Source organism: Pholis gunnellus, assembly GCF_910591455.1.
Source record: "Pholis gunnellus genome assembly, chromosome: 3".
NCBI classification, from domain to species: domain Eukaryota; kingdom Metazoa; phylum Chordata; class Actinopteri; order Perciformes; family Pholidae; genus Pholis; species Pholis gunnellus.
The window spans coordinates 11,255,828-11,270,348 of record NC_136529.1 but is presented as its reverse complement, the minus strand read 5'-3'; the positions used below and the strand labels follow the sequence as shown (position 1 = coordinate 11,270,348).

General features: G+C 41.4%; 2 protein-coding genes across 2 annotated transcripts in view; both read right to left on the bottom strand.

Moving 5' to 3' along the window:
* iars1 (isoleucyl-tRNA synthetase 1) overlaps positions 1 to 14,032 on the bottom strand; it is a 46,119-nt gene extending 32,087 nt beyond the window's left edge. The window contains exons 1-11 of the mRNA XM_079184237.1: positions 13,980 to 14,032; positions 13,150 to 13,273; positions 12,243 to 12,399; positions 12,046 to 12,165; positions 11,683 to 11,765; positions 11,164 to 11,281; positions 10,892 to 11,039; positions 7,098 to 7,185; positions 5,538 to 5,598; positions 5,202 to 5,297; positions 2,658 to 2,780 (exon numbers count right to left, since the gene is read on the bottom strand). Of these exons, the coding sequence (XP_079040363.1) occupies positions 2,658 to 2,780; positions 5,202 to 5,297; positions 5,538 to 5,598; positions 7,098 to 7,185; positions 10,892 to 11,039; positions 11,164 to 11,281; positions 11,683 to 11,765; positions 12,046 to 12,165; positions 12,243 to 12,399; positions 13,150 to 13,268 (1,113 nt within the window). The 5' untranslated portion in view covers positions 13,269 to 13,273; positions 13,980 to 14,032. The remainder of the gene's footprint in view (positions 1 to 2,657; positions 2,781 to 5,201; positions 5,298 to 5,537; positions 5,599 to 7,097; positions 7,186 to 10,891; positions 11,040 to 11,163; positions 11,282 to 11,682; positions 11,766 to 12,045; positions 12,166 to 12,242; positions 12,400 to 13,149; positions 13,274 to 13,979) is intronic.
* On the bottom strand, positions 486 to 1,835 carry LOC306714102 (vimentin; the record flags this gene model as incomplete). The annotated part of the gene is made up of 1 exon (XM_079184048.1): positions 486 to 1,835. The coding sequence occupies one exon, from the start codon at positions 1,833 to 1,835 to the stop codon at positions 705 to 707; it is 1,131 nt and encodes a 376-aa protein (XP_079040174.1). The 3' UTR covers positions 486 to 704.
* Positions 14,033 to 14,521: the final 489 nt, after the last annotated feature.

Below are 14,521 nucleotides of genomic sequence, written 5' to 3'. Positions count from 1 at the left end.
AACGAGTAAAGGGAAAAAAAAGAGTTTAACTAAGGAGACCCGAGGGCCATATAACAGGACCCAGGGGGATGCTGGAGGCAGCAGGGTAGAGCTGGTAAGAAAGGAGGACAGGAGGGTTGTTCTGAGGAAATTGTGTACAATTTGAAGTCCGAAGGACTGGAAGGAATTGGGAGGGAAGTAGACATTTTCAGCAAAGATGATAGGATAATGGGGTCAGGGTATGGCAAGGATAGCAAAATGGTAAGAAGGGCTGCGTATCAAATCTCAATACTGAATGTCCAAAAAACACGTGATCTTGTTTACTCGACACTTCCAGCTTTTTTTTGTGGAAGTGGGCACCTCACTAGAGTACAACTTTTTACTCAGTTTGTTGAATCAATATTTTGCCAATTTTAGAATATTCTATTTGGACAAAGTTATTGTCAAAGAACACAAAGAACATGTGTTTAGACAGCATTTTACATTTGATATAAGTGTCCTCGTTTGTTAAATGAAAATAAATCTCCGAAGTAAGGTTTCAAGAAAAGTGTCATTTCGGCATCTGTACTGGAACTCAGATCGGCACCGGTATCGAAACGTTTCAAGCAACACCCAGCCCTTGGAGTAAGGAGGGTAAGTAAGGGAAAAAAGGGAAGAATCTCTTTAACGAGTACGAGCTGATCTCTCCACTCCACAATGCTCTGCCGCTCTTCTCTGCCGCTGCTTTAGACGGTTTTGTCAATTCCAAGCCTATGCTCCTCCCCTTCCAGCAGCTTTCTGTAGGTGGCGATCTCTGCATCCAGCTTGAGCTTAATGTGCAGCAGTTCCTGGTAGTCTTGGAGATACTTTGTCATCTCTAGTTTGGTTTCGCAGAGCTGGGCCTCCAACTGAGCGATGATATTCTCGAGGCCCTCCACCTTATCCATGTGGGACATTTCCATGTCCTCCAGCTGCTGCTCCATGGCTGCGTTGCGAGCCTTCATACCATCAATCTGGTTCTGCAGCTCCGTCACTTGGTTGTGGAAGGTCGTGATCTCATCTTTCATGGTCTTCATTTGCTCCTCGTTTTTGCCGGCATGGTCCTTGAGGGTGTCGAACTTGCTCTTGTACCATTTCTCAGCTTCCTGGACGTTGCGGGCAGCGACAGATTCTATCTCCGCACGCATGTTGCGCAGATAAGCGGCCAGGTCAGGCCGATCGCCATCCAGCTCCGCGGTGATCTTTGAGTCCTCGATCTGCTTCATGAGGTCGGCCACTTCTTCATCATGCAGCTTCTTGAGGAACTCTATCTCGGCTACCAGTTGCTCTATGCGCCTCTCCAGCTCAGCCTTCTGCAGTGTGGCATTGTCAACATCCTGGCGAAACTCCCTCAGGATCATCTCTGCCTCTTCCTTGAGTGCCAGCTCCTCTTCCAGCTTTAGTCTCCACACTTCGACCTCTTCTTCAATGTAGCCTCGCTCGATATCAGCTGCTGCCTTCTCATTGGTCAGGGCCTCGATCAGCTCCCGCACCTCTTTAAACTTGAGCTCATATTCCTCTCCGATGCCCACGGGGCCTCCCTTGTAGCGGCTCTGCAGTGCAGCCAGCTCAGCTTGAAGCGCGGCATTTCTCTGCTCTAGTGCCTGGACCTTTGAGATGTATCCCGCAAACTTGACGTTGAGTTCCTGCATCTCCTCTTTCTCGTTGGCATGATGTATCTCTGTGCCCAGCTCGACGGCACTGCTGCGATTACCGGCGCGTCCGCGGTTGTCATGCGAGGATCCACGGCACCGGGAAGGCGACGGGCTCTGAACCCTTACTCTGCTGCTGGAGCCGCTAACCTGCAGGCTCTTCTGGGTGTACGATGCAGCCCTCATGATTTGTGAAAATACTAGGCTTGTTATTTTTCAGTTTACAGAGGAACAGCTGCTCTCTCTCGGCTTCTCTTTGTGTAGCACACGTCGCGACTGAAGCTCCCTCAGATCACCTCTGAGTTTTTATGCGGTAATAAAGAATGTGTCGGACAGCCATGAAACTCACGCTTGGTTTTAACATATTTCAAAAGTGGATTATGACAGTCTTTCAGTGAACTGTGGCTGCATGCTCTTTATTAGCTAACGCTGTACTGTTACTGGCCAGGCGGGTCAAGTACACTCCCTGGCCTTTACACCAGGATGTGAAATAGTGAAGCGATCATGTAAGACTGCTATTTTTCACTTACTATCCACTTAGGATGGTAATGAAGTTGGGGTGTGACAGGGAAGGCACCCAGTGCACTGGTAAACAGTGACGATGTGCTTTGGCAGCAGGTCTTCCTACACAACTTTGTGAAACTGCTCTGACGCTGATTCCCTTAACTCGCGCCGCATCAACGAACAAGTCATGCGCCTAAAGAATCATTTTAAATTACATTTGGAAAACATGATGAATATTTCATATTCTCATCTCAGTTACCGCCCAACATAATTAGAAAAAGCATTAAATCTTCGACCAAAAAGACAGAAACGAGAGTTTTAGAACCCCTGACATATAAACGGAGAGGCACAGGAGAGTGTGTGCCCAGAAAGCATTCAATTAAAGAATAAATTAAATCAGCTATCAATATCGTTGAGGGTTTTATCACACGTGTCAAACCGGGGGCGGAAGCCTGAAATGTCTGCTCACCTAGTCTACATGTAAATGTCTGAAGTGTCACTCACTTTGACATACTGTCCCGCAAAGTCAGTGACCTCTGAAGTGAAGCAGCCCGAGGCGTCCACGGGGCAGATAGGAGCCTGGTCCCGCTGGATGATCTTGTATTCGGTGCACACCCGGTAATCATCCTACAGAGAGAACAACACACAGAGCAGACGGTTTAGTGAGCGGATGTATTTGTTTTATCCAATTCTATGTTCTTTATTCATGTAATTCACTGCAAAACGAGATAGGAAATAATTGGTCGATTAATCGATCAACAGAAAATTAATTGGCAATAATTTTGATAATCCATCAATCCCTAAATCTTTATTTTTTTTTTTTTACAAATATGCCCCCAAAGAATCAGGATCTCTTAGTCGCCTGTGATAGTAATAACAGTTTGTTGTACAAAACAAGCAGTTGAATATGTCAGCTTATGAGGGGCATTTTTTAAATTAATGATTAACAATGAATGGAGAAAATAATCGTCAGAACAATCGATAATAAAGATAATTGTTAGAAGCCATTTACTGTAGCCTTTTAGAACATGTAGAAAATGTGTCTGGAAGTAATTAAGTAAGATTATCTTGATACAGTGACCCATGTAATTCAAGCTAATGTTGTGTTTCAATGATATTCTCCTAAAGGGTCAAACTGGCTGCCAAAGGGGTTAGAGAATTACTTATTCATAAACAGTTTCCCTAGTTCAAAGATATGTTATGACTCCATATCAAATTCCTTGTTGAGCTGGATACTTTTGCAGGGTTGAAAGAAGCCCTACCGGCATGTGACAGCCATGCATGAAAGATCGGAGCACTGTCCAGCTGTAAATGTATTCCGTATTCAAACACCTTGTCAAGATCCGAGATGGATGGCTCACGGGGTCACATCCAGTCATAACAACATCAAATCTGAAAAATGTACTTTGGCAGCGCATTCCTCCTCACTGTATATCTTCAGAGGAAATGCATTTGAGTTTCAGATCTTCAGCAACCAATCAACGTGAATGTGATCCCTAAATAACAGAAGTGTTTCCAAAATAAATAAATAATTAAACATTTAAATGCGAATGGGATGTGAAGGGTTCACATAGGGACTGACTGCAGTGAAATAAGCAGAGAAGGCTAAGAAAGAGAAAGACAGAGTCTGTATCCACAGCTGGCTGCAGCCATGAGGGCATCCATCGGCCCCTGACAAGGGCATCCAACCTATCAGAAATGACTCAATACCTCCACCGGCACTGCAACCTTGGCCTCTACACTGTAGCAATACACTGATACTGTAGCATACAATTCAAATATTTCATAAAACTCTCTAAAATAGGCATACACATCAATGTGAAGTGGGTACACAAAAACAGTGTATCCATGAGAGGTTGAAAGTATTTTTAAATTGTCGGATGTGAGACACAGTATTCTACATTTTATATATAACAAAAACATAATAATTACAAGTTAACATGGTGGAAGGTATTCAAAGAAGTTTAGTCCTCTATTAAAGTGATGTTTCAACTAATGCCTGCATGTGTTGACTACAGAGCCGCAATAGACAACATGTGGACCAGAAAAACAACCCAACCCTTCTGCAGGACTGGATTAACAAGCTCACTCAAAGCAATGTCTCAGAAGTACATTTCTCAACTTTATTCTAAGTCCCTCAAGGAGGTGCAGTCCATTATAATTATAAAGGAGGAGGTGAGCCTGACAAGAGGCAGGCGGAGGCCCGACCAGTGACAGATGATTCACAGCAAAGGCTGCACACGAAACACTCACCACAGTAAGGCTGGGCGATCCGCCCAAAACATTCTATCCAGAGATACGTAATATCTTATCTTAATATATCTCAAAATATAGTATGTTTTTGGGGTTAATAAATAAATAAATAAATAGTCTACAAGGAAAAAACACAAGGTAAAGCCTAATTTTGCATAGTCCTGTGTGAATTAAATGCTTGACAAATAAAAAATGCTGAATATTTTCTCATCTTATTAAGGACTTTAATGCAAAATGACGACATTTTCGGAGAAATTTGAGTTAGTTTGTGCTTGTTATTATCGATTTATATCACGTATATCTCGATATATGCTTTCATCACAGTATGATTGCATTGAAACACACTTGATGTATATCTACCACTTACACTAAAAGCCTTGGTTGGTATGGGTCTTTATTGAGTGTTGACTAAATGGCTTCAGCCGAAGAGAGTATCCGAAAAATGTATCGCACTATATTTTGAAACACTTGTTAGTAGGTGCTATTCCCCACTTCTGTTAGCAATTGTCATGCTATCATATGCTTGTGTACTTTTGGTAAACTACAGAAGTGGTGATGAAACAATTAGTCAATTAACTGATTATTAACTATTTAAGAGTAATTTATCGAGTCAAAATGCTGAACGATTACTAGTTTGTGCTTCAGAAATGTGCTGTTTTCTGTTTGAAATCATTTTAACTTTTGGGTTTCTTTGGTCAAAGTGAATAGCGATGGTCAGTTTGTTTTTCTGGCATTTACTAAACAAAAAGATGAATCTCTTGGTAAAAAAGGAAATCAGTAAAAGACCACACTCACAGCTCCAAAGTAAGGTGCCTGGTGGACCACTCCTGTGCCGTCTTCCTCCTTGACGTAGTTATCCATCACCACCTGGAAGGCTCCTGTCTCCCCACACTGAAGTGAAGCGAGGATGAGGAGAATTAGATGAAGGAGGGCGAGTGGTGAACAAGCAAAAGAAATAGAGCCACAGATAGCGATGTTGATAGAAAGAGAGAGATTAAGAGACAGATTTAGAGAACATAAACGGAGTTGCCAATTTGTGGTGAGACAGGTAATTAAAGTGAGACATGGGCCTGTCTTCGGTTTGTGGCAAACAATACCTAAACCTGTGGAACAAGAACACGGACTACTGACCTTGGCAAAGTACTGGAATAGAGGCTTGTATTTTTTCCCTTTCAGCGTCTTGCCAGGAAATCTAAAAGCACAAAACACATTCAAAGTTCAATTCACCCTAATTTAATTTACTCACTACTCACGATATTTCTCTGAACAGTATCGTCTGTCCAGCTGTGGCTACCTCTCTTTTAAAAAGGATGCTAGAGTTAAAAATCTGTTTTGTGAGGATGAACATACAATCAACAAGTATGAGGTCTCGAGCAATCAAAAACAGAAATGGGGTTTTAAGAAGTATTTTTAATACTGCAATTTACATGGCACTTTCAAAAACACGTATAATACAAGGTGACCCAAAGCCAATGAAAACTGCTTCAATGTACCATAGAATATTAAAGAAAAATGTTTATAAGACATAAACTGACATCTTAATTTAAAGTTAGAATTTGTGTTGGCAGCTGAGTCAGCATGATGCACTGTTTTTTAATCAGCATACAAATAAATCTCTGCTTCTATGTGTGGACACTTCAAAGAAGAGGCTCGCGCCAGACATCAGTAAGCCTTCTTTATTGCCATTTAATTCATCCAATATATGGGGTGAGTGGGTATAAATCATGCCTGGAAATGTGCTCCATCAGCTTTCAGGGTATTCTGTATCCTCTATTCATTCAGGTGTTTTCTGTATTCCACGTTGACTGTTTTCCCTTCTCTATTCTGCACTTCACCCGTTGCTCCAGAATTATAGTACCTTAGAATGAGCAGTTTATATCTACATATGGAGCGGGTCTTCTACAGTAGCCCAGAGGGGACACACCAAACACTGGCTCTAGATAGAGGGTTGGATGTTTCAGGTGGTTGCGATCTACAACCTCACTGTCGGATGCCGCCAAATCCTACACACTGCACCTTGAACGCTGTTATAAACCGAGAGGAAACCTTTCACAGGAACCGTGAAATACAAGTTTGACGCTCACTGAAACACCATAGTTAGGTTTGAGTTAGTTTTAGTGTCCCAAATGCAGAATATTAAGAAGATAGTGGGGGAGTAATAACTAATGGAAAAACGCCAACTCTGAGGTAAGTACATAAACACTTAACACTTTAACAGTGTTAAGATAGTCAGCTATAACAGAGAGCTGACAACCAGCCTTGATGTGTTTTTAAATGACATGAGACGAACCTCCTGCCAGTGCATCAGTCACAGAAACATGTACTGATAACAATGAACAGCAGTCTTAAGTTGATACTACAGTAGATATTACGACGAGGGTCGACGGTAATGTGCTGTGCAATACTTTCATGTCATTTTGGGAAAATAATTTCCTCAGTGTCTGAGCAAAGCACTGTTGTACTTGACACCTGCCAGCTGAATTATCTCCATCTAAAGGAACAGAAGTTGGAGAGTCTTGAGCTTCTTTAACGGGATGCATTTCTAAGTTCAACAGAATATGGGGTCGGGGTTTAGTTACAAGAATGATTTGAATCAAATCCCTGTTATTTGATTGGATCGATCAAAGGTTTTGGTCAGTATTTAATAGTATTGGTCATTATTTAGGTGGCTATGGGGTCTTGTGTACTTACTTGTCTAAGAGAGTGTACTCGCTCTCGGACTTAAACAGAGCTCCCAGCCTGGCCTCCATCAAGATGTAGGTCTTCTCTGTGGCGTTTTCTGTGAGATGAACACAAACACACACATGTGAATGCATTTGTTGAGTTTTCACACTTTGCTGCCAGGCCCGTGAGTCGAATCAGATTATCCCAAAGCTCCGCATATTAGAACCTGCGCTGCTGTTACACGGAGGCCCACTTTAAACGAGAACACATCTCATTCCAGGGCACAAACAATAAGACATGAAGACAAATTAAAGAGCGCTGACATGACATTAAGATAATGAAAATCTTCCCGTTTAATGCTTTGAATAATGAATTCCAATTTACCGCAAATCTCTGAAAAGTGTCAATTTATAATCTGCAAAAGAACTTTAATAGAGCCTGACTGAACTCAGCGATAATTTGAAGATCACTTCGTTTTATTGTATCTAATATTTGTTTTTATGTTTTGATCATTTTAATTTTCAATATATGTATTTAACTTCTTAACTTACTCGTGTTCCACTTCTTGAAGGTTTTAACAGCCTTGTCATTTTGTGATGTCATGTCTCGCTCTATCCATCTGCAACATTTATGACGTCGTCCAAACGGGTAAAAATGAAGCGAGACCTCATCACATGACCATCGACGACAACGTTAACTCAAAGATCTCAGCAGATGTTTGTATGTTTATTCTGTGTACACACCTCAAAGTAGATGAAATGAGGTGGGAATGAAGATATTGATAGAGGTGGGGACGCTGGGTACGATAAACAGCAACTTATCAAACAAAGCATCTACTAGCCCTTTAATGTCAATGCTTCATAACAATACAGCAACACATGAAGTCAAGGTCAGGTAAGGTATCGTGTGGCTACAACCAATCAACCAGCAACTAAGCTTATTGAAAAGTTGCCACCTCAAGTAAGATGCCTGCCTGACATTCTGGCAAACTGAACGCTCCTGGAAATCTGGCCAAATGGGGATTTTAGCAACAATAGCAGGAGAGATGGAGAACAAGAGAGAGAAGGGGGCAGCATCAATAAAAGATGTTTCTTCCCCTCAGTGGTGTGACAAATGACTGCACAGCTCAGACCTGCTGCTGCTGACAGCCCCTCAACGCACACCGCAACAAAGGCAGCGAGGGAAGGAGACTCAAAAGGAGACAGAAAATAAGAACAACGAAGGACAAAACAGGTGCATGTGGAGGCTAAGAGAGCGATAAGAAAATGAGGGGAGGGAAACATTGGATGAAGATGGAGCGAGAGAGAAAGAGAGGAGAGAGAAACAAAAGAGAGATAAAAAGAGAGACTGAGCTGATACAAAAAAAAAAAGAAAACACATTCATTGGTATTCTGAGGCTGTCTCCCATGCAGCACAGCACAGGCGGTGCAGTCAGGATGACAGACGGTGCTCCAACAGTGCCCCCTGCAGGACCAAAGAGGCTATGACCAACTGGTATAAATCTAGGTCACCCTTTCAAAAAACACCAGTTTCTCTCACAGGGAACCAAAAACTACTGCAGGAGAGTAACAGAAAAACACCAGCCCCCTCTCTGGAGTATTTCTTTATATATTTGAACAAGGACAACACTTTTTTTAAGTGACCTGATTTGAGGTTCACCCACATTTAGATGTAGATGTCATACTACACATGAACAAAACTATTGGTTTAAGTTACAATGACGAGCCTTTTTTCTATAGAAGACACTTTGACATGTCACAGCAGAAAAAAGCACATGTGTAAATAATAAAATGGCTGAATTCCATTTAGCTGCTTTAGTTTCACGGTCCTGGTGTTGTGCATGCTCTCACTGTCTCGGCTTACTGGGACACTTGAATATGATGAAGTCATTGTTAATGGTATTGGTAACACCTGTGCTTTTCCTACTATGAGTACAAAAGATATGATAATTAAGATATCTAAAAACTAGAGGAACAATGTAAAGGTAGCTGGTTTCAGGTCAGATTTGGATCACAGCTTGTGCAGTTACAAACACATACATTTGGGGTTGTGACATTAAGAAGACATTCCTTAAAAAACACTTCTCAGTGCAACGTGTATCTACAGTGTAATACACAGCTATATGTAACTGTCCTTTCATTAAATGCGAGTGGGACGTTTTACGTGGGCGAGTCTACATGGATTTAAAAGACAGATGATGTTTTTAATGAGCCTACGTGAACATCAGTTATTGCTCATGAATGTGAAGTGTCTGCTTAGTTGAAGATAAAAAACGAAGTTCCAGCACAAAGAGTCCCGTGTTATACAACGAAAACGTCTTATTTCATCAGCTAGCACTTATCCAAAGGCTAGAAACTCCACAGACGCATTATGGTGCAGAAATCCCCTCCTCTGGGTGCAAAGGCAGCACTGCTCCTCTGTTAATTTGTTTTTGTTTGTTCTTTCTGAATAAAAAAAATAAAAACACCCATCAGCTGATACTGTGGTCCAGGACACTAAACCCACGAGAGAAACAAGATTTTCAGGGAGAGAACTTTGGCCTTAGGCTTCTGCATTTAAGCAACAGCGCTCAACAAAACTATCAATCTTGTTAATTCAAGTAATCCACAACACAAACATGTCTGAGGGCATGATATGCGAGCAGATACTTCTTTCCTTCCCCCTCCAACGACTTGAAGAAAGTACAGACGGCGGCAACAAAATAAAGCATTTCTCTCGACCACAATCTGAAGCATCCTGACCAGTAGTGTTGTCACAATACTGGAATTCCTAACTTTGATGCAATACCTTTCAAAAATATCAATTATCTATACTGTTTTTGATACGACAGGGAAATGTTATAGAGCATTGATTGCATAACATTTTAGATTTGTATTAAAAGATATACAGGCCTATAGTGAAGCCAGTGTTTCCAACAGGAGTTTATGAGACTTACTGTGGATGCTCACCACCAAAGATACGACCAAGAGGAAAGATCTATGAACTCTTGTAAACAATGTTGTGCTCCAGTAAACAATGTAATCCTAAACATATAGGTTGTATAAATCAAACCCACAAAGCATGGTAAACAAAGACGGGCTCCGTGTTTCAAGAGGGGTCTGGTGGGAGCCTCCGTCCCTCCCCGCAGGGAGAGAGGGTGCAGCGGGGGCTGAAAAGCTCACCTCACCACCTTCCCTTTAGCCGCGGAGACCAGGAGCCCAGCCAGGTGTAACAATATTTTCGGTTCCTTATGAAACTGTGGCAGGCCTACTTAAGACTGTCTCGGTAATTAACCCGCTGAGACCCGTCAAAAGTTTTAGATACCAAACAGCAGGGAGTTCTCTAACGGGTCCCTCTAGGTGTCGGCGTCTTAAAGTGGGATTTTGGAGGGATTTTAGCACCAAATCTGTGTAACAAAATGGTATCAACCCAAATATTGCTGCAGCACTTTAGTGAGCATAGGAATGGCAATCACATACTTCCATCATCATAATGTTGAAGCCCTTTCATGACTAGAACAACTTGTCACACACTGCTGAGCTGCATCTCAAATTACTCTTTAGATTCCCAGATTTCAGATGATGTACACCACTTCTATGTGGCACATACTGTTGACCTGCTATCTCCCCCTAAAGAAAGAAAGTAAAGAAACCTACAGTCTATCTGCAGACGAGAGACAGGAAGAAGGTACCGGTGCATTGATGGAAAATGAGTACCGAAAGCACTTCAAATATTCACAATCAATATGTATCGAAAAATCTATATCTTTGACAACACTATTACTGTATAAGTATGTAGTATAGAACTGTCACACGGCCCTCGTGTCAAGCGTCGCCACTCACCTTTGACCTTGACGTATATGAACTCCGGGTTCACACAGAGGGCCAGGTTGCTCGGCAGTGTCCACGGTGTCGTCGTCCAGGCGATCAAAGCCACATCTTCATTCCCAACCAACGGGAAGTTGACGATCACCGACGGGTCCTGAACGTCCTGGAGACAAAAGTGAAACGGAGATTCAGTCAATTCGATATATTTACACCCGGACAGTAACATTCTGTTACTAGCGCTGCATTGGACCACTTGAGGTGTGATGGTGGTTGTGATTTGTGCCAACCTTGTAGTTCTGGTTGGCCTCAAAGTTGGACAGAGGGGTGTTGCAGGCAGTGGAATAAGGCATGACTTTGACGCCTCGGTAAACCAAACCCTTGTCGTACAGCTGTTTGAACACCCACCTGAAGGAATAGAAGACACATGAAAACAATGTAAAGAGGGAAGGAGTGACAAAGTGCACACAAGAGGACAGACTGGAGACAGGGGTCAAGTCCGGTTTGTATTGCTTTTAAAAAATATGTATTACTTTGAGTGTTTTACTCAAGGTAGATTGTGGTTATTTATTATCATCAGTGTACTCCTGTGAAGTGTTTAAAGCATGGCTGAAAACTAAATTTCCTTTGAGATAATAATCAGGTTAAAATTGAAAGAAATCTAAATAAATCTCTGATGACAAACGACTTTGTGTTATTAGTATATCAAATAGAGCCGACATTAAATATCTTGTATTCAAGTCACGTACAAATAATGTATCTTTAAGCCACAACTTGTAGAAACAAGAAGGTAAATGTGACATTCATACCAGACACTCTCCATGAACCACGGGTAGAGAGTCTTGTAGTCATTCTTGAAGTCAATCCATCTTCCCATTCGTGTCACTGAGTTCTAGGAATAAAATAAACATACACATATAAATCAACAGGACATAACGATCTTATGCCAAAATGCTGCAGAGGAATTCATTATAAAGTATTATTTTTAGGTCAGTCCTTGTATAAAAAACATGTGTTGCACATGTGAGATCTTAGTGTGGCCTAACTATGTTTAAGAGCAGCTTCAGTGCACTGACTTGGAACAGTGTCAAAGGATATGCTTCTTTTTGATTGACACATGGAATGAAAAAAACAAAACCGGCCTCACAAGTATGGCTACACAGTTGTCTCACCTCCCACTCGGTGGAGTATCTCATGACAATGTTTCTGCACTGCTTGTTGTACTCAGCAATGCCCATCTTGGCCACATCTGCAGGCCCTTTGATCCCCAAAGTCTTATCGATCTCATACTCCTACAAAAGCAGAGAGGGAATGAGACGAATGAACAACGCAAGGGTGAACCTGTAAGTCTCGACAAAGAGATTCTTACCACAGGCAGGCCGTGACAGTCCCAGCCAAAGCGCCGGTCCACATGGAAGCCGCTCTGGTGAGAAAAGCGAGTAACAATGTCCTTTATGGTGCCGGCCAGGATGTGCCCGTAGTGGGGTAGACCCGTGGCAAAAGGAGGCCCATCGTAGAAGGTGTACCTGGTTGGGAAATGTCCCGTAACATATTTTTTAGAAAAGGTCAACAGTATTTTATCTGTGATAAAAGAAGAAGGTGGATACGAGATGATAAGACAATATGAGTAAGATGTCTGGAAACACCTCAAGATAACAGACAAACAACATTAACACAGCCCCGTTTATACGAGTGTATTCTAGTCCTACAGTTTCAACCCAATATCAACGGAGATTTTATCAATTGTATGCTTTTTTTCCACTATCAATGAATTAACTTCACACACAATTTCTTGTTACTTAACATTTGATGTTTGTGCAGAACACATGACAACACTGCTGTTAGCATATCAAACTGACTTCAATGCTTCTTACTACAGCTTGTCAAATGATGGACGAGTACTGACACTCATAAAGATCAAATTCCGAAAGTGTATAATGGAGTCAAACAATAACTGGTTAGCCAGGAAATGCAACTTTTACATTTGGCATCGCAACTGGAAGGTCAATCCCTTAAAACATTCCCTAAACACTGCCAGCATTAAAGATACAGGAAGACAAGACATGACTACGTAGCTCATCTGAACCACTTATTAAGCGTTCATAATAAGTTGTAAATAAAAAACTATTAGAAAGCCTTTTCTTAACAAATATGTAAAGCGTAGTTTTTATTTCAGCATATTCAGATGTTAACTCATCTTACACTTGAACGGCTTTTTTGTGAGAACATGTTACTTAGTAAATCAATCGTCATAAGAAAGAAACAGTTTGACGTACTTGGGCCTGTTCTTGGACTGTTTAAGGCATTCCTGGAAGCAGTCCTTTGTTTGCCAGAACTGCAGGATCTTCTCCTCCTCTGAGGGGAAGTTGATGGACTCAGGGACTCGCTCCACCATGGTGTCTACCAAAAAAACAAAAATGTTACTCGACAGACCTGTGGAGCAGGAAGACGTGGAAATAAACCACGTCAAGAAAATCACAATAAATACGTTTATTTTTCCTCTCCATCTGTTATAGTAATAATAATAATAAAGTATTACCCACTAAAATATCCATTATATCGCTCACCTTCAGCACACATACATTTCCCACAATCCCACATATCGTTTGGGACAAGTCAGGACATTAAACCTACATTACAGTCAAACATTAAGACTTCTTCAGTAACCTTAAATGTCTCCTCCACCCTCCTCAGATCCTTAAGTGTCTTATGAATAGCTGACTTGTCAAAACCTGTGAGCGCTCCATAGTTTGTGAACAGAACATGCACTCTTCTGGAATACGTTATGTGCTAAACTCAGGCTATCTGATATATTATTTAAATGTCAGAAGTGTACCCACAGAAACAATGCCCAAACTAGTTTATCGGGGCCAGAAAGTCACTTTTCCACAGCAGTGAGCGTTCACAAGAATGACGCCTTCTTGTTGTTAGCTAGCAGGCTAAGCTAGCCGGGCAACGTTTCCGTTGGTTAGCTTGCAGCTACTCGGACAGTAAAGTTTGTTAAAGGCAGCGTTTGGACGCTCACGTGTACTATCAGATGTTCAGTGACGTGTGACTGTAATTGAACATGTTCTTGTGAATATTGAGTTTGAATGGATGCACTCACGTGTTGTCTGCCCACGGCTGCGAAGAGAGAGACAAGAACTGATGCAAGCTGGAGTCAGCGTGAGCGGAAGTGACGATGTAGCGTAAGGTCTGATTTTTTTTTTTGAATGGAAATAAAAGGCGGACATTTAAATGTGTGGCTGTCAAAATAAAAGAAACATTTAATTATCTTTTCTACGCAAAATGTCCACATTTCTTGAGAACACCCATTGTTGTTAGGACAGGTCAGCTGCCATAAATCAGTTTTATGATTTTAGTTGAGTCACCGGAGCCACCCGTTCTCTGTATACATCCTGTGAGTAACCACGTTGTACTTTTTTGTTTCTTATTAATTTTATTTAAGTATGGTTTTGCTGGTTTTGCAACAAAAGGGAACATAATACACTCTTTCCAAATTATTACTTTTATAGTCATTTACAACAATCGGCTAAAATAATGAAAATAAATCATCCGTTTTATTATCATTTAAAAGTATATATATAAAAACGTTTTAAAATTAAAACCCATAAAATCTCCAATCCAAAAATACATGTCTGAAAATCT